The sequence below is a fragment of the Martes martes genome, assembly GCF_963455335.1.
Source record: "Martes martes genome assembly, chromosome: 15".
Taxonomy (NCBI): Eukaryota; Metazoa; Chordata; class Mammalia; order Carnivora; family Mustelidae; genus Martes; species Martes martes.
This window is the reverse complement of record NC_137903.1, coordinates 59,235,772-59,263,608: the sequence shown is the minus strand read 5'-3', so window position 1 is coordinate 59,263,608 and position 27,837 is coordinate 59,235,772. Positions and strand designations below refer to the sequence as shown.

At 44.6% G+C, this 27,837-nt stretch overlaps 1 protein-coding gene across 2 annotated transcripts in view; it reads left to right on the top strand.

The window, feature by feature from the left end:
• The window catches only part of DRC8 (dynein regulatory complex subunit 8), a 107,389-nt gene extending 83,873 nt beyond the window's left edge, over window positions 1–23,516 (top strand). Inside the window, exons 1-6 of one of the 2 annotated variants that reach the window (XM_080824353.1) lie at window positions 16–196; window positions 1,502–1,574; window positions 17,954–18,033; window positions 18,620–18,662; window positions 18,766–18,832; window positions 22,706–23,481. In XM_080824353.1, coding sequence (XP_080680479.1) covers window positions 174–196; window positions 1,502–1,574; window positions 17,954–18,033; window positions 18,620–18,662; window positions 18,766–18,832; window positions 22,706–22,821 — 402 coding nt within the window. In that variant the 5' untranslated portion in view covers window positions 16–173 and the 3' untranslated portion in view covers window positions 22,822–23,481. Of the gene's footprint in view, window positions 1–15; window positions 197–1,501; window positions 1,575–17,953; window positions 18,034–18,619; window positions 18,663–18,765; window positions 18,833–22,705 lie in introns of those variants that run through there. The other variant, XM_080824352.1, reaches the window with a different exon arrangement.
• Window positions 23,517–27,837: the final 4,321 nt, after the last annotated feature.

The following is a 27,837-nucleotide window of genomic DNA, read 5'->3' as shown; positions in this document are numbered from 1 at the left end:
GTGTATTTTACACTTAGAGTCTGTTTTCACTTGGGCTGATCGCATGCCCGGTGGTTGGTGGTCAGACGGAGGTGGGGACCACTGTCCCACACACGTGCCTGCAAGAGCTTCCGGTCCCTGTCATGCAGGGTGACGGCCTTTCCCTCTGATTCTGGACTTCCTGTGCTTCTCTGATGCACACAGAGAGACCTAGAAGGTTACGGAGGGGCTAGATCTGTGAATACAGACCAAGTCGTGCTTTCGTCTGTGCCTCGTTAACCCTTGGTTCTAACGTACACAACAGGAGTCTGATGTCCAATGATCTATTTACTACAGTGCTGTTTGCCAGATTCATGGGACATCTTTGGGGACTTCTTGGAAGTAGAGTCTTACAGAATGCTTCAGCGTCTCATCCCACCTTCGTGTTCACATCCTGCCTTCATCAGGGACGGGGGCATGAAAAGCAGTGCACAGGTGTTAGGACTGAGGTGGTCCGGCAGGCAGGGAACAGGAAGCCATTACATGTTTACCTGGCCCTCGTTTTTGATGAAGGGGGACCAATAAATGAAAATTAATCCTCCGCAGTTACTGACTTTCGGCTTTCCTATTGATGTTCATCCTTCAGCCTCTGTAAGTGAAGAACCTGGACATTCTTCTTTAAAAGGTTTTGTCAGTAAAATGTGAGTCAATATAACACCATCGATACTGTCCAGAATGATAAAGAAATGAATTCAGTGAATATTTGTGAAATTAAGTACACGTCCCAGTACTGCAACTTTAATTTTAGTAATTTGAAGCGGAAATATTTGATAATCTATTGCAAACCCTGTCTTAGCATCTAGAGAATACCGAATGTAATTCATACACTCCTTAGGCTATTTGCTAATTAAATTACATTATTACAGGGGGCAGGGGAGTAACTAATATTTATGGGGGGCTACTCTGCCAAGAGCTATGTTTTATATTATGGTAGTTTGTATTATTTTACTCTGAGGCTGTGCCCAGCCCCCTTCTAAGTATTTGAAGAAAGATGCTGTGTTTTCCCCACCAGGTCCGCCTATGTAGCCAGAGATTAGCCTGCCTGGCCTCGAGCTGGGATCTGACTCTAGTAATCGGACACTAGAGGCCACGCTTCTAAGTACTCTGCCCTTAATGTGCACTTCAGCACAGACCTCTGTCCCCATTTTACAGATGCAGAAACTGAGGTGCAAAACAGTTAACTAACTTAAACTCACCTAGTAAGTGGCTGGCATTTCTTTTTCCTACCCCCCAACCCTTTCTGTTTTCTAGAACTTCCTGGGTTTTGGCTCAGGCAGGGCTTGCATTTGCTAATCAATGCAAACACTTATTTCTTCTCCCTTTGGTTTGCTTGGCTGCCTTTTCCTTTCCCTGGAAAGTATCTCCTGTCCTCACAAGGCTTGCGTATTGAGTGCACTGTTTGCTGGCGGACCTCCACCCTGAAGACACCGCGCATGCTTTTCCAAGTTTGTATTCTGAAACTTCTGACCATTTTTCCTTGCAGAGAGATCGGAACAATCATCAGGTCGCTAGGCTGCTGCCCGAGTGAAGGAGAGCTCCATGACCTGATTGCAGAGGTGAGCCGGGGGTGGGGTGGGGGGGTGGGCAGCAGGGCTGTGTGTGTGTGGGGGGGCTCTCTGCTCCCCCTTGCTCCTTGTAGCTAAAAACCCTTACCTGCAACTGGGCAGGTCCTAAACTAATGCGTGTGCTTGACGAAGACATTGGGGCTGCTTTGCGGATTGGCCAGACAAACATTCTGAAACAATATCAGATCTGCAAGAAATGGCTTTGACCCAGTAATGGAATGGCTCAAGTAAGGAGCCCGCCTTAGACATTATTTACACTCTTTAAAATGAATTATGAAGATGGATACCTGGGGGCTCAGTCCAGTTAAGCATCAGACTCTTGGTTTTGGCTCAGGTCATCATCGCAGGGTCATGGGATCGAGCCCCGCATTGGGCTCTGGACTCTGCAGGGAATCTTCTTGTCGCCCTCCCTCTGACCCTCCCCCTTCTCATCCTCTCTCTCTCTCTCTCTCTCAAATAAATAAATAAATAAATAAAATCTTTTAAAAAATAAAATTAGTTGGAGAAAGGCCAGCAGATTCAGGGGACTAACTCTGTGCCGAGAGAACACTGACAGGTGAAAGGAATGGGTTGAACAATGTCATCTGAGAGGGGAGAGATAGGGAAGTAGATACTGGAGAAAATTTATGTTTATTGGAGGGAAATAAAACTAACTTTTAGAACAAGTAGTACACATATAATAATAATAAGATAAGATAATAAGATAGTAAAATAATTAAGAACGAACTTGACATTGACTGAACCGTCCAAGAATTGTAAAAATGGTTATTTGTAAGAGTGTGGATGAGTGTCTGGAGAGAATGATCCCATAAAGCAGTGAGATCGGAGAGTTTCATGCCCTGTTTGGTTTTCCAGAAAAGTGTCTGGTCTCATGTCAAATGCAGCTTTTGGTTCGACAAAGCAGAAGCCCGAAGGGACCAAAGCTACCTGGGCCCCCACCAGGAGACGAATCTGTTCAGAACTGCTGATCTAAGCGTGTGGGTTTAGATGGAGGCCAGGCTTCCAGCGGGAGGAGATGGGAGGCAGCAAGGAAGTGGGATTTGGTAGATTTTTGTGCCTAATTGGGCATGGACTCAAGGTGAGTCACCTAACCTCTGTGTCAGTTTTTCCACGATGATCCTCCCTCAAAGAGAAATGAAATAATGTATTAGAAGACGTGTTTTGAATATAGCGTGAAGGAGTAGAAGATGGAAAGTTGACTCTGTTGCCTGTGTATTAGCATCTTTGTAACTAAAAGGCAGGACCGATTTTTCATTAGCATTTAAAAATATTCGGTAAAGCACAGAATATTTACATTGTTTTTCCATTTTGGGGTCCAATAAAGCTATTTTTACTCAGAGGAGAAGAACCTTATTTTTTCCTGAGTTGGTCCTTATTTTAAAAAAAAAAAGGTGTTGATCACTGCTCAACAGTGTTTATCGACAAAGCTAGAATTTGTGCTAGGGAAAGAGGAAAGTTGGCGCTGTGGAGCAGATAGGAACAGAAAGGTGAATTTACAGTGAAATCGTAATTATTGCATATAATTCAGTAAGGTAAGTGGAGCAGCAAGTAAAAATGCCTCTGGAAGGATAGAAAAGTAGAACCTGTAGAGCCTAATTCCTTCTGTCTGTTTTAATCAGCCATCCACAACCTCTGGGCCAAACCCCATCCACCCCGTGTGTTTATAAAGTTTTATTGGAACACAGCTAAACTCATTTGTTTACATCTTGTCTCTGGCTGTGTTCTCACTACAAGAGTGGAGTTGAGTCCTTGTGATAGACGGAAACTCTATGGTTTCCGTATAGTCACTGTCTGGTCCTTGGCAGAAGAAGTTTGCCAACTCTCGATCTGAAAGTTTTTCTGGCAAAGTAGAACAGACACCACATCTTGGGTCAGGCGGTCTGTGTCCAAGTCCCAAAGCCCCCACTTACTGCTGTGCGGGCTTGGCAGAGCAGCCGAACCTTTCAAAGCCTGGTTTCCGCAGCCACAGAAGGAATGCAACGACAGCGAAGTGTGTCTTTATGAGGATTAAATGTGATAACGGTGAGGATTCACGTGTTACTTGGTGGGCACCCAATGCATATTTGGTTTTGCTTGCTCTGTAGGTGGCTGTCTACCAAAGCGACCCCATGGGTTTGGGCAGTTGATCATAGTAGGTGCTCGGGTCCCAACGTTTTACTTTGTCTTTGGCCTTCCTTAGGTATATTGACGCAACCTTGGAAAATTACACACATTTAAAGCAGTTGGATCAGTAGAGATCACTGCGCTGTCGAAGCCCTATACACATTTTGCCTTACGCACATAAATTGTCCTTGCGTATAATTTATTCAAATTAGAGCGATATGCGTTAGAACTTTTGGGCGTGACTCTCTTTTTTGTGGTTTCCCAAATGAGTGAGGGGAACAAAGCACATAGGTATTTATAGGTATTGAATACATCTAGAAAATCAGAGCTCCAGAGAGTAAAGCTCGAGGGGCAAATGTCCTATTGCTGAGTGCTCTGTGGTAGTTTCAGAAATGAAACGATTTCTGCTTTTTTTTGCTTTAAAAGGCAATAATGTGACAATGCTCTAAAATTCAGTAGAACATCAAAACCTCTGTGCAGGTCTCTAGTCACCATTTGTTTGAGTTTTAGTCCAAGTAAATACTAACCCTCAGCCCCTTACTTTGGAAGAGCGGTATGAAATCTGAGGTTGCTCTTGAAATAGATCATTTAAAATCACTCAACATTGATCCCTCCACTTCATATTCTACAATTACCAACTTGCCCCAGATAATCTTGGCACTTTTGGAATATCACAAAACTCGACAACTGTGACAAGGGTTAATACCCACATTTTATTGACATACAGGTTACCAAACAATTCTTCCTTTACTATGAAGTTCTCTCCTTCCAGGATCTTCCGTGTGGGAGCTGGGAGGACATGACAGTGTCTCAGTACCAGTAGGAAGCACGTGGAGAGGTCGACAGCCTTAGAAGTTCAAACCTAAGTACAATTGTAGAAAATTTAAAGTAATTAGAAAGGAGAACTGAAAGAACTTTGGAAAATAAGATCTATGTTGGTGAGATTTTGACATTGTACAGTGATTTTTTTTTTAAAGTTCAATTCATCAGAAAGGTATAAAGATTTTAAATGTCTGTCTACCTAATAACGGAGCTTCAATGGACATGAAGCAAAAAAGGGCGGATGAAAGGGAAAAACGGACAACTCTTTATCATAGAAGAACTTCTAACAACCCTCTCTAAATAATTGATAGAACAACTACATGAAATATCAGCAAAGACATAGAAGATCAACTATCAGTCACTCTGGCCTATTTATAGGACACACACCCACAAATGCAAAATACGTGTTCTTTCTAAGTATACGTGGAATGTTCAATAGGATGGATTAAGTTCTGGACCATAAAACAAGTCTCAGTAAATTTTTAAAGATTAAAATCATATAGGACATGTTCTCTGATTTTAAAGAATTAAGGGGCACCTGGGTGATTCAGTCAGTTAAGTGTCTGACTCTTGATCCCAGCTCAGGTCATGATCTCAGGGTCATGAGATTGAGCCCCATGTTGGGCTCTGTGCTCAGTGTGGAGCCTGCCTAAGATTCTCTCTCTCCTTCTCCCTCTGTCTCTCCCCACTGTGCCTGCTCTCTTTTTCTCTCTAAAAAAAATTTAAAATATTAAAGAAGGAGTTAATTGAGAATAAGATATTTAGGAAGTCCTCACATATTTGAAATTAAGCAACCTACTTCTAAATAATTCATGAATCAAAGAAGAAATCATAGGGGAAATTAGAAAATATTTTGCCCTGAATGTTCATAAAAATACAGCATGTCAGACTTTGTGGGATACAGGTAAGCAGTGCTTAGAGGCCAATTTACAATTTAAATGTTTATACTGGAAAAGAAAAAAAAAAAGACCTAAAATTAATTATCTAAATTCTCATCTTAACAAGCTGGAAAAAAAAGAACAACATAACCCAGTATAAGTGGAAGAAAGAAAATTATGAAGAGCAAAAATCAGTGATATAAAAAATAGAGAAAATCACTGAAAGCAAAAGATTAGTCTTTTCCAATAAAATTGATAAACCTCTAGCTAAGGTGATCAAGACAAATACCAATATCAAGATTAAAGGAGGGTTTATCATTATCTTTCAGACATTTTAAAAGCTAATAAAGGAACAGCTTCATGTTAATAAATGTGGCAATTTAGGTGAAATGGACAAATTTCCTGAGACACACAAATTACCAAAACTGACCCAAGAAAATCTGGAGAATTTGAATAGCTCCATATCAATGATGAAAATTAAATTTATAATTAATAACTTTCCCATAAAGAAAACTAGAAGTTCAGGTATCTTTGCTAGCAAATTCTCTCAAACATTTATGGAAGAAATAGTACCAATTCTACGCAAAACTCTTTTTGGAAACGTCACAGGAGATAACACTTTCCAGTCTAGCATTACTCTAATATTCAAGCCAGACAATCATATTACAAAAAAGAACAGACCTTACTGACATAGCTGTAAAACGTCCTCATAAGATTTTACCAAACCAATTTCAACAACGTGTTAAAAAGGATAATACATTATGCAAGTGAAGTTTATCTCAGGAATTGAAGGTTGGCTCACATCAAGCCATGTACTTTGTTATTTATTACATCAGCAGAACAAAATAGATAAACCATATGATCATTTCAGTAAATACAGGAAGATCATTTGAAAAAAAATACAATACCCACTGAAGAGAAAAATACTCAGCAAATGAAGAATAAAAGGAATTTGTCAAGCTGGCCAAGGAAAGCTACGAAAATTCAAGCCTTAACTCATACTCAGCGTTTTCTATTTAAAATCATGAGCAAGGCACAGATGCCTGCGTTCATCACTCCTTTTCACCATTTACTTGAAATCCTAGCTAGTACAATAAGGTAAGAAAAAATAATAAAAGATACGCAGTTTGGGAAAGAAAAACTGCAACTCTTTCTGTTTCGGACAGCAAGATTTTTCATGTAGGAAGTCCTGAGAGATTTACCAAAAAGCTGCTAGAACTAATATGTGAATTTAGCCAGATCACAGGCTACATGGTCAACATGAAAAATAAATTGTATTTCTATACTTAGAAATCAACAGTAAGAAAAATGAAATTAAGTAAATGCCATTTAAAAAGCATAAAAATAGAGTAATGAATAAATTTAACAAAATAAAGATAAGACTTAACCAAAACAGCAAATACTATAGAGAGAAATTAAGAGTTAAACAGATAGATATACATGTTCGTGGATTGCAAAATAGCAGTTAAGAGGGCAGTTCTTTGATTAATAGATTTAGTACATTCTCAATCAAAATCATAAGAGGCTTTTTGGAAGAAATTTATGAGCTGATTCTGAAATTTGCATGGAAAAGCAAAGGAGCTAGAATAACCAGAATAATTTTGGAAAAGGAGGGCCAGGGCGGACTGTTATGACCTGATTGCAAGATTTACCATGACACCACAGTAGTCTTGACAGAGTGACATTTGTGTACTGAGAGACCTATAACCAATGGAACAAACTGGAGGATCCAGACATAGAAGCACACTTCTGTCTTCAACAGAGGGGCCAAAGTAACTCAACAAAGAAAGGATCATCATTTCTATAAATCTGAATAGAAAGAAAACAAACTTCAGCACTCTTTTACTCCACACATAAAGTGGATCATAGACCTGAATAGATGAGCTAAAACGATAAACTTCTGGAAGAAGACAGAGAGAAAACCATGTGATGTTGGGTTAGCCAAACATTTCTTAGGTAAGACACAAAAAGCATAAACCATTAAAAAAAAAATCACAACAAATAATGATTTCCTTCATCAATATTAGAAAATTTTGCCCAAAATGACACAGTTAAAAAACCAAACAAACAGGGGCGCCTGGGTGGCTCAGTGGGTTAAAGCCTCTGCCTTCGGCTCAGGTCATGATCCCAGGGTCCTGGGATTGAGCCCTACATCGGGCTCTCTGCTCAGCAGGGAGCCTGCTTCCCCCCTGCCCCGCCCCCCCGCCTGCCTCTCTGCCTACTTGTGATCTCTGTCTGTCAAATAAATAAATTAAAAACAAAAAAAAAAAACAAATGCAGATCAAAGATTGGGAGAAAATATTTGCAAATAATTTATTTGACATTGTATCCAGAATACAGTAACATCTATTTTAATTAATATTAGGAAGGCAACAACCCAATTTTTTAAAAAGATTTTTATTTATTTATTTGACAGAGAGAGAGATCACAAATACGCTGAGAGGCAGGCAGAGACAGAGAGGGGAAAGCAGGCCCCCCGCTGAGCAGAAAGCCGTATGCGGGACTCGATCCCAGGACCCTGGGATCATGACCTGGGGCAAAGGCAGAGGCTTAACCCACTGGGCCACCCAGGTGCCCCACAACCCAATTTTTAAGCTGGCCAAAGATTTAAATAGACATTTCACAAAGGAAAATGTATTAATGGCCAAGAAGCACACAAGAAATGATGAATATCTCTACCCATTGGGGAGCTGGAAGTGTTACTACACAACCATGAGAATGGCTACAATTTTAAATTCTGAAATATTAAACGCTGGCAAGGATTTAGCGCAGCTATAATTCACACATCACTGGTGGAAATATCACTTTGGAAAACGGTGCCAGTGTCTTATAAAGATAAACATACACTTATTATACAGCCTGGCAATCCCACTGGTAACTATTTATCCAAGAAAAATGAAAGTCTACGCCCACATGAGATTTGTAACCAAATGTTCTTGATAGCGCTAATCATAATAGCCAAAAGCTGAAAATAACCTAAATGTCCATTGACTGGGGAATGGATAGATAAATACTATGGACCATTATTCTACTCAGTGATAAAAAGGAACAAAATACAATACACACATGACATGGATGAATTTCATCAAGAACGTGTTGAGCAAGAGAGGTCAAACATGGGACTTCCGGGAAGATGGCAGAGTAGGAGGACCTTAAGCTAACCTTGTCTCGCAGATACAACTAGATAACACGCCTATCTGCGTAATTAACCCAGAAAATGACCCAAAGACGGTAGAACAGACTCTCCTTAGCTGGACAGAAGAGGCCACATCCAAGAGGGTAGGAAGGGTGGATACATGGTCTAGAGCCAAGTGGAGCTGTGGGACTGACCCTGGGAAGGGAGCAGACCCCACCCTCAGGAGCCCAGGTACAGGGGACCCGGGCGAGGAAGATGAATCCCCATAGCATGTGGTTTTGAGAACCAGAGATTGTAAAATTGGACTTTAAAAAGATCCGTTATACGCTATACTGACTCTGAACCCTGCCTTCAGCTGACCCCTTCTCACCACTTCCATACCCATTACCTTGGTCCAAGCCACTGTCCCATCTCCCTGAACTATCATGGCGGCCTTTGAACTCTCTACTCCTGCCCCTGGTCCCCTGCAGTCTACTCTTCACACGATGGGCAAAAAGGATGCTTTTAAAAAAGGTTAAATCAGAGCTCACCACTCCACTCCTCGGAATCGTGCTGCTGAGGTGCCCAGCTCACTCAGGAGAAAAGCCCAAAGTGGTGTCACTTACCATAGCTGACAAAGCCCTAGCTAGCTGGTCAGGCCTATCACTTCCTGCCATTGTCCCTGATCACATACTGGCTTCCCTGCTGGCTCCCACTATGTCCCGCATACTTCGCTCCAAGTCTCTCTTCTTGCCCTTACCCCTGCTCTGGGCTGCTTGTCCTCCAAGTACCCACGGCACTTGGAGACCTGATGTTCTAGATCTGGGTCACAGTGAGTCCTAGTGTGGCAATAAAGCATCTCAGAGATGACGTTGTCGTCCCGAACTGCCCCATGTCTCACCTATGTCTTGTGACTCTATATCCTTGGAGGTTTGATACTAGGTAAGATCTCTGATTCTGGCCATTCTGTTTGACAAGTACAACCCTTTGTGTTTTGTCTGTAGTGTTCAACATAATCTGTAATTACCGATTTACTTCTGTCTTAAAACTCGCTTCTGTCATGAAAAAAACTCTTGGAAGGCATGGAGTTTATGTTTTGTACATCAGCACTGAGAACAAAGCCTGACATATTGGGGTTCAAGGACCTGCTGTACCATTTCCTGTGGGCCTGAGCAGTATTCTGGTTATAATTACGTTTCTTACACTGTCTCTTCTTGCTCTTGCGAAAACTAGTATCAGAATAGTGGAAAATTTGTGCTTGCAAAGTACTGCAGACATAAATGAGAGAAGAGTTTTTACAATAGGTCTGATTCATGCGCTCAAAAATCCTGTTTCCAGTAAGTAAAAGCAATTAAAAACTGTTGTGAGCTGGTAATCATTCATTCATCAAATAATTATCAAGCATTTACCATGTGCCAGGTACCAGGCATTCAGAGACACAAGGAAACTGGAAAAAAAAAATCCTAATTTGGCTCAAGATAGTTTCAAACACTTCAAAATTGTGAACATCAAAAATTTAAATACATAGGCATTTAAATATTTGGGATCGCGTTCAGTCCTGTTCATTCAGCAGAATGAAGAAACTCACCCACAAAGGAACGTCCGTCCAGTTGCATTTTCTGTGGTCAGTGATTTAATGGTAAATGAATGGTGGTGAGAAGCCTCTATGTGGTCAGTACTGTCTGGTAGCCAGCCAAAACAACGTAATGGTTCCACCGAGTCATTTCATCTTGGATGAAAAATGTCAGACCACACCAGACATAACCACAAGCCCCAAAGATCCCAAATCACAGTTTCTCGGTATTTTTAATTGGTTAAGTAGTCTCAGAGATTTTGTCTTTGAAACGCCAGAAAGAACTGCCTAATTAGTAGAGCAACATCGGCCTTACCCACATGCTTTGTCCATCCGTCTGAACTGTAACTGCGTCATCCTGGTTCCAGAGGAGCCCTGAGATGTCACAGCATTCAGAACCCAACTGTGCCAAGCTTCTTAGAAGACTGGGACAGTGTGGGGGTGATTACGTTCTGATATTGAAGTAGCTGGTGATGCGACATATTGTCGTCTGTTATTTTTCCTAAGTACCCCGGCGTTGGAGAAGGTGGGAGGAGGGAGAAGTTCTGTTCTAATTTGTGCTAATGTTCGATGCTGTCAAAGAATTGTAGACTGGTTGGGGTGCCTGGGTGGCTCAGTCGGTTAGGTGGCGGACTCTTGACTTAGGCTCAGGTGGTGATTTCGGGGTCCTGGTATTAAGCTCTGCACTTAGCAGGGAGTCTGCTTGTCCCTCTCCCTCTGCTCCTTCTCTCACTCTCAAATAAATAAAATCTTTTAAAAAATAAAGAAAGAAATAAGCACTGTAGATCAAGAGGTACTTCGGAGATTGCTACTAGCCATGACTTCCGAATGCAAATAGGTAAATGGGGGGAGGGGTGTTGGGATTGTGTTGTAGAAGGAAAATATCTGCAGTTAGAAGAAAACCACTAAATGGTGCTAGACCAGCAATTAGGAGCAGGAAACAAAACCCACGGAAATCTGTAAAAGTGGCTTTCCCTCTCTCACATAAATACATAGTACTTATGAATAAATGTATTTCATAATTTTATGTAAAATAGCCATAACAGGAGACTAATACAAGTTTTTATTTCAAATTTTTATGGTAATAAAGTAATATATTTTGGAATTTTTTTTAAAAATAGAGAAAAGTCCTTTCCAATAATGTGTCACTGTAATGTGATCATTGTAATACTTTAGTGCACTTCCTTCCATATTCTTTTCCTCTGCATGTTTTCAACTTGACCATAATCTTATAGTACAGTTAGTTTAGCAGGAAGCTCTTGGCTTCTTCCCCCACAAGAGGATAAAATAGGGAAATTAATGGCTTGATCGCCACCGATTCCCCCATAGCTTCAAGGTGTAGAAACTCACATTTGGCGGGGACATTATCAGTGGTCTGCTTTAGCCACCTGTTGATTCTTAGCATCTCCGATGGTCCAGCCGAGAGATGATTCAAAATTTTTTGGGTATTTATATTGATAAGGGACTTCTAAGAAACCTGAAAGAATCACACATGTTCGTTTTTTTTTACAACAGCCTCTGGAATGTTTGTAGTAAACAAATTTTCTAAAGTAGGTGACTTTTAAAATTTCCGATTTGGGGGCACCTGGGTGGCTCCGTCTGTTAGGTGTTGGACTCTTGATTTAGGCTCAGGTCATGATCTCAGGGTCCTGAGATTGAGCCCCCTGTTGGGCTCTGCACTGGGCGTGGAGCCTGCTTAAGATTCTCTCTCCCTTTCCCTCTGCCCATCCTTGCTCATGCTCTCTCTCTCGAAAAAAAAAACAAAAAAACAAAACAACAACAACAAAAAAAGATTCTTCATTTGTAAAGGTAATTTTTTTTGGCAAATGCCAATGAACTTTTGTTATTATTTTATGCCATCCAAGATAGAGAAATAGTTTCTAAATTGTCCTGTTTTCATTTTGAAACATGACTTACGTCAAAATTTGAATATGTGTTATTTAGAGTCTAACTTGAAATATCTCATGGCTTATTTATTATTATTTTTTTTAACAACAAACAGGTAAAAAATGTTATGTGTATCTTATTTGGTGACCTGGAACTAGTTGAATGTAGGTGCTTTATAAACCATCTTAACTACTGATATTATCTGGTGTTTGTGAAGCATGAAATAGTTCAATCTCTTGACTGAGGGTTGTGTCACTGGGGAGAAATGAATTTTCACTGTGTGTTTTATTGCATCTACTCAGTGACTTCGGCATTAAAATAAATAATGCTTTAATGAGAAAAAGGATGGCCTGATGACCTCCCTGTGAGACTGGAGGTAAAGAACCCTGGGCCGTGGTCCCATCAAAACACCTGACCCAATCACGGACAAGATGGGCACTTCACCTCCCTGTGCCCGACTTCCTGCAGAGGCCAAAGCAGATTAAGAAAATGGACTTTTGCCAAAGTGGACTGAGAAACAGTACTTGCGTCAGGCTTTGAGTCTTAGATAAACGTTGATATTTTGAGAAATCCCACACCGTGTGCATTTACTAAGCCACCTTCATGCCAGGAAGCGGGGGGAGGGGCAAGAGACTGGGGGGCTGCTGCCGAAGCTACTTGCCAATTATTACCTCCTTTGCAGCACCTTATCCCTCCTGGTGGCTGAAGCAAACCAGATCATAACTGTTGGCAGTAACCAGATCTATTGGTTTGGCTTGGTTTTGTCTTCTGAAGAGGAGGGATATGTTTGGTGGCTGGCTGGTACGACCTCCCTACCCCCATCAGTCAGTCCAAAGAGGCACCAAGGGAGACAGCGGAGGGGGAGGGCATGCCCTGTCCTCTAGGCCGGGGGCGGAGCCGGGCACAAGGTGTTAGATCTGTCCGGAAATGGAGTACATTTTCCCCACGCGCGATGTGGCATTTGCAGACGGATGGCAGGACCACACTTCTGTATGAGCAGGTTAGGGTCACTGGGTGAGTCAGGGAGGTTGTGTTGGAGATTTGAGCCCCAGAGATTGATTCTTTTAGGAGGAGGTGTGATGGAGATAGAGATAGAAAACCAGACGTGTGTGCGCTAGAAAGCATCATAATCATAGCAAGAGACTCGCGGTTCACGGGACCTCATGTCACGTCTCACGTGAACTTCACGGCAGCTGTGGCGGGTGGACCTGCCGCTCTCCCTGTTACAGAGGAGGATGCGAGGGGGGCAGGTTGGTCAGTTAAACCGTTCTTTGTCCCGCATGGTGACTGTATTGTGGTATTTTTCCATGAGAAAGGCAATGCCTATTTTTTTTTTTAAACTCCCCAATACAGAAGAGAAGTGGGTTTTCCCAGGGCTTTGCTCAGAGTGGAGAAATGGCCATGAATTCCCAGTCTTTTCCAAGATGTCCGCTATTACCTGGGGGTCTTTCTTGAGTTCATTTCATTATAAGTCGGTTAATTGAGTTTTCTCTCAGAGAAAGCAGGTCTGAGCTGCATTCTTTTCTGTGTATCAACTCTTGCAAAATCAGTTCTGAATTTCCAGTATCTGCTTTGTTAATCTTCAGTTGGTGAGTGTAGGGACATAAGCTTGATAGCAATTCAAAGTCTTTGGGTTACAATGAGTCATGCATGCTTAAAATATGTATGTGTGCATATATATGTACATATATGTATATGTACGCCTCTGTGTGTATGCGTGTGTGTGTGTGTACCTGTGTGTATGTTTGGTTGGGCTGCTATAACGGAGTACCACTAACAGTAGCTTAAACAATAGGAATTTATTAACCGACATTTCTGCAGGTTAGAAGTAGAGAGTCAAGGCATGGGTGGGGTTGGTTCCTTCTGGTGTCTGTGAGGGACGGATCTGTCCCAGGCCTTTCTCCATGACTTGTAGACAGCTATCTTCATGCTCACGTGGCTTTCTCCCTGTGTGCATGTCTGTCTGTGTTCAAATTCCCCCTTTTTATAAGGATTTAAGTCATTGGATTTGGGCCCACCCTACTGACCTCATTTTAACTTGATCACGTCTGTAAATTCCCTCTCTTCAAATAAATCACATTCTGAGGTACTGGGGGTTGGGACACCAATATACAAATTTGGGGAGGACACTCTCAACCCATAACTCACTCTCTCTCCCTCTATCTATGTATATATCCCCCTTCTACACATACACACACACAAACACACATGCGAATATAGTTCAATATGTGCTATATTTATATTAAATCTTAATGACATATTAATATGTGGGCCTAATAATCATTGAGCCATTGTTGCATAACATTTCTGGAAAGTAGTGTTTTTGTCCAGTCTTACTATGGCCTCATAAAGTTGACTAATTTGTCTGCAGCAGAAATAATAGAATCACATCTTATCCTTCCCTGTCTCCAGTCTTGTTTCCAGATGCTCAGAATCTTGTCTCCTTGTGATGATAGAGGAATTACCATATTTTAAGAATGACTTTTTAAAAAAAGATTTTATTTATTTGTCAAAGAGAGAAGAGAGCACAAGCAGGGGGAGCAGGAGGCAGAGGGGGAGCCCGACACAGGACTCGATCCCAGGCCTCTGAGATCGTGACCTGAACCAAAGGCAGATGCTTAACCTTGCATCCCTAAAAATGACTTAGAAAAACAAATGGAATCCAAATAGAGCGTGGAGTTCAGTAGATTCTAATGTATTTATATCACTTCATTAATTGTGACAACAAACAATAAAGTTGTACCCTAGTGATCTAAGGGTTAACAACAGGGAAAACTGGGTGGGCGGTGATGGGAACTCTGCGCTGTCTTTGCAACTTTTCTTTCTTTTTACAACTTTTCTAAATCTAAATCTGAATCTAGAACTATTCTAAAATAAAATGCTTATTTTTTTTAAGATTTTATTTATTTATTTGACAGACAGAGATCACAAGTAGGCAGAGAGGCAGGCAGAGAGAGAGAGGAGGAAGCAGGCCAAGCAGAGAGCCCGATGCGGGGCTCAATCCCAGGACCCTGGGATCATGACCTGAGCCGAAGGCAGAAGCTTTAACCCACTGAGTCACCCAGGTGCCCCTACAATGGTTATTTTTTTTAAAAAAGATTTTATTTATGACAGAGAGAGAAAGCACAAGTCGGGCAGGGAGGCAGAGGGAGAGGGAGAAGCGGACTCCCCACTGAGCAGGACGCCCCACTCCATTGGATCCCAGGACCCTGGAATCATGAGCTGAATGAAGGCAGGTGCTTAACCTACTGAGCCACCCAGGCCCCCCAAAAGGTTAAATACTAAAAAACCTTTTATGATATAAAATATTTTCACGTATATATTAAACAGGTTACTAACACGGTAGTAAGAATGGTCATATAGTTTTACTGTTTTTATGCCATCGCGTATCTTTTCATACAGAGGAAGGGATTAGATGTGGCCTCTAGAGGACAGTGTTGGGTCATAGAAAGATTTTCACGATCTGCCTGAGATGAAGATGGATTTACTTATTTTTCTTCTTCCTTTGTAACCACAAGCCCTCTGTTGATTCATTATTCCTCTTTGACTTTCAAAAAAAGTCAAAGAGAATGTATGCCTCCTCGGCTATCCTGATCAGCTGGAGATCTGCTTTCACTTGCTGTTTTTGTGCCGTTCGGGCTCTTCACAAATAGATGGGGCCAGATGCCATTTTCACCCCCGCGTTCAGAGCACTGGGGGCTCGTGGAAGTCCTGTGGGAGCCCGGGGACACTACAGGGCACACACGACATGCTGCGAATTCTCGAATGGTGGAGAGAGTGCTTAGAGAGGTGACTTCCCTTTGGAAACACTACAGACCGTTTGTAGATGAAGATGCTCATAAAACACAGGGGGGTTTCGATTTCTCAAGGTCAAGACTGTTTGCTCTGCAGTGATTTGTTGGGGGTGGGGGGTGGCGGTAGAGAAGGAAACAAACCATTTGCCTAGCTTCCGAAGCACATTTCTGGAGTCATCAGCATAGAAACTCCCCATTTTAATTTAAAAATTATCCCTCAACAATGAAATTTGTTACACTGAAAAGAAATTAAATAAAAATAAAAACGATCCCTCCAAAGGTCATCTCATGGGATTGACATTTTATTTTTAAGAGGCTCCAGGGGTAGGTAGGTTACAGAGTGTGACTCAAGCACATCAGGGCCGGATGAACATTAATTTGCAAAATCATGCCTCATATGTAGAGGCAGCTGAAACAATTGTTTGAGGATTGATGGGCTCAGAGATTGTGGAGGACCATTCTGTCATTCGATGGATGACAATTTCTCTCCATAGTGGAGTCTGAGGGCTCCCCTTATGCTAGGTGAGAACATCCAATATAAATACTGAAAAAGAGTCATTTGGACAACAGCATGTTCCACTTAGCGGCAACTTACAGATTTCTTATTTTTTTCTCAAAGAATAAATCTGCTAAAAGGTCCACTGTTGAATTGGGATAGATGAGCCTTTTAATAGAAATTTTGAAAGGGAGTGGAAATTTACGGCTCCTTGTAAATAGCCTGACATGAACGTTCAGATCAATAGTGTTTTATTAAGCCACACCATCGAAGCTGAACCAATGGGCAGGAGTCTCTCCTCCTCATCTAATAGTGCTCGGTACCAAAATTTCTTTCTCAGGTCTAGTGTTCTCTTATTTAGTGGTAGTGTAACAAAGTTCCCTTAACTGTGTAGGCATTTAGTAATTATCACAGTGATTCGATAGGTATTTTGGTCCTTGATATATGATTGGTTCTCTAACCTCGTTCCCCTCCCCCCCTTTTAAAGATTTTACTTATTTATTTGGGGGAGAGAGAGAGTGAGAGAGAGCATGAGAGGGGAGAAGGTCAGAGGGAGAAGCAGACTCCCCATGGAGCTGGGAGCCCGATGTGGGACTTGATCCCAGGACTCTGGGATTATGACCTGAGCGGAAGGCAGCTGCCCAACCAACTGAGCCACCCGGGCGCCCTCGAACCAGGTCCCTTATCCCATGTTCCTTATCACAGGAGAACATCACTCCATCCCATTTGTGCAAGTCAGAATCCTTGACCCCTCTCTTCTTTCTCGTCCTTGCCCAGAATTGATGGAGCACCAGGTTCTATTGCCTTTTCTTTTTTAAGGTTTGCAATTTTTTTTTTTTTGGAAAGAGAGAGCGAGAGAGCGTGCATGCACACATGACCAGGTGGAGGGGCAGCGGGAAAGGGGGAGAGAGAAAATCTCCGGCAGACCCCCCGTTGAGCGTGGAGTCCCACACGGGGCCCATCCTCACGATGCTGAGATCATGACCTGAGTCGAAGCCAGGAGTCGGATGCTTAATGGACTGAGCCACCCAGGCGCCCTTGGGTCCGCTTGCTTTTACTTCTTAAATATTTCTTGAAACCGTCCACTTCTCCCTCATGGCCACCACTCTAATCCAAGCTCCCTCACAGCTGCTGAGCCCACCACAGAAGCCACCTCGCCCACAAACAGTGTGATCGTTTACACGCACATCTACCAGACCTTCAGGGACCTCCCGATGCTCTTAGGATAACAGCCAAAGTCACTTTCATGGACCATAAGATGCTGCAAGGTCTGGTGTCTGTCTCTCCCTTCAGCCTCATCTGGAAACAGTCTCCTCCTGGCTCGCTATGTACCCCCAGCCTCCTGGCCTCCAAGGGCACTCAGTTTCCTCTACCTGGGTTCTCGAACCTGCTGGCTTCTACGCACACTTTGTAAATCAGCTCCGGTGTGATTTCCTCATGAGTGCTTTTCCTGATCTGGCCTAGAACTTTCCTTTGCTCTACACTCTGATAGACCCATGTACTGTCACTTCACTGTGTTTGTAATTAGACACTCAGCTCTGTTGTTTTTTGGTTAATCTGTGTCTCTACTACCAAATAAAAACTGTGAGCAGAGACCATGCCCCAAAATGCTCATTATCAAATCCCTCGCCCTTGGCTTGGGGAAAAGGCATTGCTCGGTTCACTCGAAATAATCAGTGGCTTTTTTTTACTGAGTGTTTAGGTAGAGGAAGAAGAACCCACCGGATACATTCGATTTGAGAAATTTCTTCCAGTGATGACCGAAGTACTGCTGGAAAGAAGGTGAGAAGGTGCATGTAATTGTTAAGGTGAAGTAGTGATTAGAATTATGTTAATTTCAAAACACTTGGCCTTTTCACTCTGTGTATTATACTCAGCCAAATATTTATCCTGGGATCACTTCCCTCTGACTTTTCGCTATACTTCTGAACTGCCAGGTGAAGTGTGCTTAGAAATATCAACCACGTTTGTATTAATCTCATAAGCAAAGTGTGATCACAGAGCAAAAAGGCCACACAAATCAACAATGTATGTATTATTTTCTATTGTGAGCTCTCAGTGAGAATTCACCCTAATTCTTTTTCTAAGGAACGTGTAGTGTTAGCTCACCACAATTGGTTTATTGTAGAGACTTTGTTTCCAAATATTTTCACGTAGGCCAGTGAATTTGAACTCAGTATCTCCTGTGGGTGTGGAGTGCTTTCAACTTCCAGAAATTTCTTCAACTTCTAGAAATCCAAACATGTTTCAGTGAGGGAAGGATTATTATCCTTGCATATCTGTAGGCTTTATTTCATTTTATGTGACCATTTGTTGTGTAGAGACTGAGCTAAATACTGTGGCGTTTCTCCTTTTACCACATAATTAGATACAGACCAATTCCAGAAGATACCCTTCTTCGAGCGTTTGAGGTGTGTAAGCTCCAGACTTTACGTATATTTATATGAAAAATTCATCCTGTAGAATATATTCACCAAGCAAAAAATAGAATATCTACCCTTTCTTTTCTCTTAGGTGTTAGATCCGTCTAAACGTGGATTTCTGACGAAGGAAGAACTGATCAAGTATATGACTGAAGAAGGTACGAGGCATTTATTATGCATTTTATAACTGTGACTTATTTAAGTGATTAATAATTTAACAACAATTATGGAAAAATTCTAGGAACACTTTTAAATCAATCATTCAGGTTCAAAGAGTTATTTATGGTTCCTATTATTTTGGTATTGGAGCAGTTTCTGTTTTGTGGGGTAAGTGGACAACGGGTAGGTTAAAGAAAGATTGATTTTTGCCTTATAGGATTTTACAACGTATAAAGATTCTGCTGTAAATTGAAGTCACTCCATTCAGTTAGAGTATTTTTCAGGATAAAAGCCATGCCGCTTGGAAAACATGAGCTGTCAATCAGTAGAAATCAATGCCTGTTACTAGATTGAAGATTTGAATTGGATTATATGAAAATTCCTTTTTGAAGAGCTTTTCAGTTGATGAACTTACAGATACTACAGCCTCCATTGAATGGAATCCGCACAAAAACTTACAGCTTTTTCTGCTGGTGGAACTCTGTATCTGCTTTGACCTTGACCTATGCACGCACACACACTTAGCCGTCATATTGGCTCAACTCTCTGTGCCGCCATGTTTCCTGGAGGCGCTCGCTCTCTGCTTCGGCTGATGGGTTTGTTTTCCCTGAATGTCAGTGGCCTAATGGGCGTTCTCTTGAAACCGCGCCCCTCTTGGTCACCTCCCCAGTCTCCCATCCTCTTCAGTTCGCTGGTTTCTAGATCGAGCCCAGTGTGACTCAGAGTTGCAATCACTTGAGGCGGAATCAAAAGTGCAGCGAATTGTGAGGAGGAGACGAACGCCGCGTCCGCCTGCGTCGCTGGCTGACCATGTCGGCCTGACCCACCGCGATGTGGGGCCACCGACAACGAGGGCAAGAGTGACATGGCCGTCACAGCCGCCACCAAGCTCTGGGACGCTGTAACTGATGTCTTAGGGGTTCACTTTGATGGGAAGGCAATGGCTTTCAAAGCATCAACCTCTTAATCCTAAAGGTTAATTAAGGGGAGTGAATCCTGGATTATATGAGGCAATGTGAATTGAGTCAAAATGGCCAGAAAGAGTTCATTGTCATTAATATGGTGACCTGCTGTGTGGAGGTAAGCGGCGCTAAGGGCAGTGAGAGGGACTCAAATCTCTATTTCTCTGGGGTATTAGACTGGGGGAAAGAAAGGTGACGTGAGACAATTCACAGAAGACAGTGGATTCTCGGGACCGTAGGCTTCATGTGGGTGGGTTATTGGGAGCAGCGCTGAAGTCTTATATGTTCCAGCGCCCGCCCAGTCAGTCTCAACAAGTCTGTGTTGAATGAAGGAATGAATGAATGTGCCGATGAACGAAGAATGTGTGAGGCGCCTGATGGAGAGAGATGCCCTTGATCACACGGTGTGAACAGTAGCAGGGAGCCGGGGTGAGTGTGACACTGTTATATCGTGGAGTCTGTGAGGGGAGAGAACCCAGAGGTCTCGCTGGCAGCCAGCAAGAGACAAATCTGGGGACATGTGTGGGCTGGCCCACTGAGGCCTGGGCCCGGGGGGCTGGAAGTCACCATGTGGGCACCGCAGAAGCCTTGTAGGGTGCTGGGCCCATGGGCCTCACGGTGCAGGAGGGGATGTTGGACAGAAAGAAGTGATAGCCACAGCAGGACCGTGTGCAGCAGGACCCGTGGGTCTCGGTGAGTCACGGAGTGCGGGGGACAGAGGTGGGCGCCAGGGCGGGAGTGACGGGTCTTTGACCTTGGTGATGGGATCGAGGTGATGCTGCTGACTGACACAGAGAAATCAGGAGCAGGCTGCCGTGGATACAACGTGGCTTTTCACCATATCCACACATTACTAGTCAGGTTGGGATGATGCATTCTGAATGCCCAGGATGTCACGTGATGAATGTGGCAAACCACGTGGACTCAGATTCCTACAAGTTGTCCAGGCATGTGTATGGCATCAGACAGTATTTAGGAACAGGGAAGGTCTCAAAAAAAAAATTTTTTTTTAAACAAACCCACATTGCCACCCACGTGCCATGCAACATTCTAAGTGATATTTCAATGATAACATTTATCGCGCTCATAACAACCACATTCAGTAGGCACTTTTTATTATCACTTCATTTTACAGACAGGAGAACTGAGGCTCAGAGAGTCGAAGTGACTTGCCCAGCTTTTGAACCCAGGCAGTCCGCCTCCCAGGACTGTGCTCTTAATCATTAAGCTGGTCGCCTTCCAACCTTAATCAAATGCTGCGTATCTTAATCAAATGCTGCGTATCTCCTTCCTTGCCCGAGGAAGCGGCATGGCTGCCTTCTGGATTTTGCTGTGAGCAAGGCCTTGTTCTGAGCAGTCGAGTGTGGTCCTTGAGTTCGTGGACCTTGAGCTGGACGGCGCCATCCAGATCCCAGCTCTGCCTCTCACTGGCAGTGGGGGAAGCAGCCTCGCATCTGTGTGCTGGTGTCCTCTACTCCTTCTTCTTTTTCTTTTTAAGATTTATTTATTTATTTGAGAGAGAGAGCAGCGGCGGGGGAGAGGGGCGAGAGGGAGAAGTAGACTCCCCACTGAGCAGGGAGCCCGATGCGGGTCTTCTGTGGGACTCGATCTCATGACCCCGAGATCTTGACCTGAGCTGAAATCAAGAGTCGGATGCTTAACAGTTTGAGCCTCCCAGTGCCTCTGGTGTCCTCTTCTGTAAGTGGGGTAGCAGTTCTTACTTCTAATGAGGTGGCTGGGCGGTTAACTTAGTGAATGTATCTGAAGCACATAGGTCAGTATCTGGAACACAGCAGTTCTCGAGAAATGCTTGTTACTAGCATACTTTTAAGGACTTCCGTGGTGCCCATCAGAATTCATTGGCAGTGGATTTAGCCGGGTATAAGAGAGATTCAGAATCATCTCCATAGGCTCTGTAGCATTCTTTTCTTAGGATGTAAGGATGGTTTCAAGGACTTGACACACTCCCCTTGTTTGATCATCTATCAATATTGTTGTCATCACGATCCCCACGTGAATAATTTCTGTGGCATGAGCTGACTTCCAGCCTAGAAAGGATTGTTCACAGGGGCAGGTGACAAGCTCAGAAGGTGAGCTATCTGCAGACCTTGGTAACTCACCTGCTCAGAGAAGACTCTTTAGGGGGAAAGCGGCGATTTGGATGTTTCTGTATTTTTGCTTAATATCAGGACAAAATTCTTTCTTATGTCCTCGGCGACATTTCCAACATTCCTCCTGAGTTTGCTTCTCATCTTGGTGAAACCGATGCCCGAGATGGTCTTCAGCTGCTCTCTGAATCCAGCGAAAGCCACAGATTTTCTGTGCCGCTTCTGGTTCCGTTTGACAGCAACACTAGGCCAAAGCTGTAACAAAGAGGGCCCTTTAGACATGGTGGACGAATGGCATCTGTCCCGGGGCTCAGCTGGCGTCATGAAGTGGCCAGACCTGGTTGGGGGTATTCAGAGATACGGTGGTTGCAGTTCGAGCCTCCGCTCTTCAGCAGTTTTGCATCGAGACCGGGTGTTCCCATCCTCACACCCTTGCGAACATAATGATTAGACGCCCCAGAAAACTGGGACTTCGGGTGAATCCTTAGGCAATCCCAGGTAGCCTTAATTTAAAGAAACAGCCTTGTTCAGGACTCCATGATGTTCTCCTGCTGGGTTGGCTCAAGTGATCGATTTCATAGGTTGCTTGAGCTACGACACCCACACGGTAAGTAAGTCCCAAATCTGCCAGGGGCACAGCAGCACACTCTTGGAATCTCTGGGTTGACATGCTGACCCCAGGGCACCGGGAACAACCCAGCGGGGACCTGGGCAGCTCCAGGGCAATGAAGTTGGCTGATGGAAGGAGAACAAAATGATCAGAAGATTGTCAGTGATGAATCTCTCTTCTTGTCCATCCCAGGTGAGCCTTTTTCTCAGGAAGAAATGGAAGAAATGCTGTCCGCTGCCGTTGACCCAGAATCGAATTCCATTCATTACAAGGACTACATAGCCATGATGGTGGTAGACGACGGCTAGGTACCCTGGAGACTCATTGAAAGGACGACTGTAGAGATGGCCTGTCCTCATTAATTTCACATCTTATAATTAATGCCCAGTGACAACTATTTTGCAATACTTTGGACTGTAAAGATGAACACAAATTTATTTGGTATGTCTAGCCTTATGGAATGACCAATGGCTAATTATTTTAAAGCTTATTCTTAAAAACATTTTAACACTATCTGTGGATTGTTGTGTATTTTCTACAATAAAACCCCGGTGACCTTCAAATTCATTATGCTGACAAAATGAAGAACAACCAGAATGACCCCAGGTTGGGCATGGAAAGATCTTGGGAGGGGGCAGAGTGAGCACAAAGTGAGGGCCAGTATCAACGTGCTGAAACAAGCAACAAACAACGAACCTTCAGCATCTGGATGGGAGGGGGTCGTTGAAAGGAATATTAATAATTAACCCCTTATGAGTGTCGGTTACAGATCTCATCTGAAATGTTAGTAACTTAGTGTGACAATGTAAGCGTGCTGATCCAGTGTGTTACCATTTGTAGAGCAGCTAACGGAGTTGAGGTCATTGACTCTAGAGACAAGAAGACTGAATGGAAATTGACAACGTAAGGGAGTGGCCGTACTCTTCCGGTCTTTCGAATTCTTAGCTGTTCTTATCGAATTTAAATTGAAAAATAAACAAAAAAAGAATTCTTAGTTGTTCAGAATAATTGCCGTGAGAATATCGTTCTGAATACTGAATAAGAATATTGAGAAATTGTGTGGTACGCATGAGCTACAGCAGTGGGAAAAGCAGAATGAAGTCTGAGCGCGAGGAATTACAACGGAGAAAGACCCAGGGACTCAAAGGCAGAGGGGAAAATAAGGTGAAGGAAAATGAATAATGTCCCATAACCTGTGTATCTGACAAGCGTACACGGCGATCCCTATTTGAGATGCTTCCCCCCAACATTTGATGTTGCTCATGATGCTTCCTTCTAGGCATGCAGGACGGGGGCTGCTACTGAAGAGATAATTTGTCACGGTTTGTTCCTTGGTTCATGAAACATTTCCTGAGTATTATTAGGTACTGTGTTAGGACCTGGGGCTGCGAGGGGGCTCTAACTCATTGAGGTCACAGTTCAGTGAGGGAGATCTGCAAGTCAGTCAGCAACCACATTTCAGGCTAGGGCACATTCAGGGCGCTGTGGAAGTGCAAAAGAGGGGCAGCTCACTCGGCCTGGGGGGTGAGTTTCTGGCGAGAAAACCGTCTATTGAGCAGAAAGGACCTCCCAGATCAGGCGACAGTGACAGAGATGAATAGTTCACTAAGCTGGTGATGGGACACAGGGGGTTTCCATAGGGGAGCAGCAAGTACAGAAGCCCCGGGGGTGTCATGAAACAGGGAGCCCTCTGGGAATTGAAGGTAGTGTAGATTTGGGGAACACGATGAGAGATGAAATGGTGTGGTAGATAGGAGCTATACCATTGAGGATATCGGGTTGTTCATATAGTTGGGTTTTCTTGTTAGAAACTGGACTTTTTCTGAAGATCACAGAGAAAGATCCTTTGTAAATCGTATGGAAAATGATCTCGAAGAGTCGAGACCAGAAGCAGGGAGACCAGGTGGTAAGGGAGCTGGTTGGTGGAAGGGGGTAGGTTGGGAAGAGTCCAGCAGGCGGCCAGGGGCTGGACGATAGAGCCATTTATTTAGCGAAGAAATCAAGAAGCAGGTCAGGGTCGGTGGGCAAAATGGGGAGTTTGGCAGTGGACATCCTGGGGTCAGGGAGCCAGTGAGGTACCCAGGGGAGACAGCCGATCAGTTGAATCAGTAGGAGGAAGATCTGGCAAGAGACATGGATTTTGGAGGCCCCAACATGTAAGTAGTAGTTAAGGGAAAAAGTAGTAGAAGCGTGGTGCAGGGAAGACGAAGAGTGTCAGCCGCCCGGCGGGGGGTGGTGGTGGACATGAGCATTTAAGGGCGGGCAGGGGAGGAGGCGCCCACGAGGGGCAAGGAGGAGAGGATCCCAAGGAGAAGACAAGGGCCGTAGAGAGGGCAGGTAAGTTGAAGATGGAAAATGTCCACCCGTTGGGACAACCGAGTTCACTGGTGGCTTCTGGGGAGCCGGTTTGGTGAGTGACGGGGTGAAGGGTGCCGTGGCTGGAGGGCCGGAAAGCTGCGGGAACGTGAGCTCGAGGCCAGGGCTGGAGAGAGCTGGCGAGGCGGAGGGGGGATTTGCAGGAGCGCGGCCACCCGCGGGCGTGTTTGTGCTCTGCCCCGAGGAAGCAGGGGGGGCCGGATTGCAGAGCGAGGAAAGGGTTGCTGGGGACGGCTTGGGGCGCCGAACCGGCGGACAGCTCCTTCCCAATGGCCTCTCTCTTGTTTGCACCAGGAAGAAGGTGGTGGGTTACAGAGCAGGGGATGAGCGACCCGTGTAAGGATTTTGTCCGATAACCCAGGCTCAGGCGCGAACACGGCGGGTTGCTGTGTCGGCTCAGGGTTCGGGTTTTGTCAGCTGGGATGGAAGGACCCGAAGGTCAAGGCACTTGGGTCCAGCAGCGCGTGCGGGGGTGGTGATGGCCCTCGGAGCCCGCGTGTTGGGTCAGAGGCAGGGAGGAGAGCTACCGGACTGAAGGACCGGGGTCTGGGGACCTCCGCTGCGGTGACCAGTGTGGCGGGAGGGGAGGCGGTGTCGGGCTCCCCTGCCATTCCCGGGTAATAACCTAGGCTGCTGGAAGTTTGACTTCACCCTGTCCTTAGGGTCATTCCATTTACAAATAGCAAACATGGATGAGGGCAAGGAATCATCACTTACAGAAGTTGTAGCGATGGGACCCAAGATAAAACCCAAGTGCACGGTTGGCTTAGCCACGTGTGTGAGAGTCACCTCCCAGACGGGGGTCTGAGCCCCATGCCTTTAGGTCAGGGCAGAGCAGCATGGGGAGGGGGCGTGGTGACCCCTCAGAGCGCTCGGACCCCTCGGGGACACACAGCAGCCACTGAGGATGGTGGCAGGGACGTGACAGGTCCTTGAAGGCGGCGCCTCCAAGGGCACCTTGTTGGGCAGCATGGGCCAGCCCCAGCATGCCGCGGTGACGCGTGTGCTGGTGCCCAGGGCGGAGACCCAGGTGTGGACTTGTTTGGACACACGGGTGGCTCCCAGTTCTCTTCTAGAAGCCTGTTGCCCTGCATGACCCTGGCGCCGAGAAGCACAGTTTGGTGAGTTAACCCTGACATCTTCATCATCTTTCTGAGGACTGGTGCTCCCCTAGAAGGACGCCTCAGGATCAGGTACTCCCTTCTAGAATTCTCCCGAAAGTTCTGACTGATGTCCAGCTGTGTAGCCTATCTCAAGGAAATTCTGGTAGTCATAGGAGTTAGCTCTTTGGAATCTGATTCATTTATCTTTAGCACAAATTGTCTTTTTTTTTTTTTAAGGCCTCCAAAAAGGAGCAACACAAACTTCCCACAGAAATCTGGTTTTATCCCCCAGTTCCAGAATAAATGTGGCATAGTCACAAAGGGAACATTTGCCTTTCTACTCAAGCCATTTCGGTTCATAGTTTCCCTCTCTCTCCCACTTAGCCCCCAGCCTCCGATTTCAACCACAAGGGCATTTTCCTGGCAAGAGGGGTGCTTGGTCTCTCCAGCAGGGTCTGCTTGTCCTTGTGACCCTGGCTTCTGGAGCTCGTGCCACACACCCCAGCTCTGCCGGGCCTCGTGCGGAGACAGCTTTGCCCTGTGTTGCCCGTGACTCACTCAGGCCAGGGGCCCCCCCTCCCGTGCACCCCGCCTGGAAAACAGAGCCCACCTCAGCTTCTCCTGCCTTCCCAAGCATCCAAGTGTCAGATGCTAAGAGACAAAGAGAACGTCCAAGACAGTTGGCTGGTTTGGGATTTCCACTGGCGGGATTATTTTCTGTGGCATGCGATGCAATCGAGATCTTTCGCTCTTCCTTCCAACTTTCCCTCCTTCGCCTTTTCTAGTTGTTTTTGGATGAGAGAGCGCCTTGTTCCTACAGCCACTTCCCCGTAAAGGGTCAGTGTCACTATGTTGCCTCCTCTGGGCACTTTAAAGAAGCCAAGAGCCCCCTGGTCACATACCCCCCAACCTCATGCCGGACGGGGCGGCCATGTGTGTCTGCAAGTTGGGTCAGCAGTCTCCTGCATCAGAACACCTAGGAGGGGTGTATATTAGAAATCCGGGCTCCTGGGGCCCATCAGGCCTCAAGACCGAATCTCTAGGACAGTATTAGATTGCGCCGTCAAACGTGGGGCTTGGAGCTCAGCTTTGCCACAGACTGACAAGGCAGTGGGTGCAGATGTTTAATACTACTGGGTCTCTGTGTCCCAATTTATGAAGTGGGAAGAATGCCAACCTTGTAGGACTGGTGGGAAAATCAAATGGATAATAAAAGTGAAAATTCTTTAAAGGGTGTAAGTCATGGCACAAATTTTATTTATGGGAAACCAGCCTGGGTAGGGAGGAAGTAGTGAAGGAGGAAAAGGAGAAAGGGGAGGGAAGGGGGGAGGAGAGGAGGGTGAGGACCACTGCCCGGGCAGGCAGGTAGGTAATAATGTATTTAATCTATGGGCCGAGGGTAGAGAGCCACCTAAGTCACTGCTGGTAGAGAGAACAGGAGATTTGCTATCCTGGTGCTATTAATTAATTATAAGCTCTTAAGTTTACTTCTAGATTGCGAAATTAGGGGGTTTTAGGCAGCACTTGGTCTTTCTTTTTCTAAAAACTGCAGTAAAAAAAACCCAACAATATAAAATGAACCATCTTAATCATTGTCAAGTGTACAGTTCAATAGTGCCGAGTGTATGTACGTTCTTGTGAAACAGGTCTCCGGAACCTTTTCATCTTGCAAATCAGGAATTTTATACCCATTAGACAACACCCCTTCCCCCCTGCCACTAGCACATACCACTCTGCTTTGTTTCTGTGCGTTTGACGACGACGAGTTAGATACCGCTTCTAAGTGGAATCACACGGTATTTGTCTCTTTGTGACTGGCTGATTTCACTCCGCATCCTGTCCTCA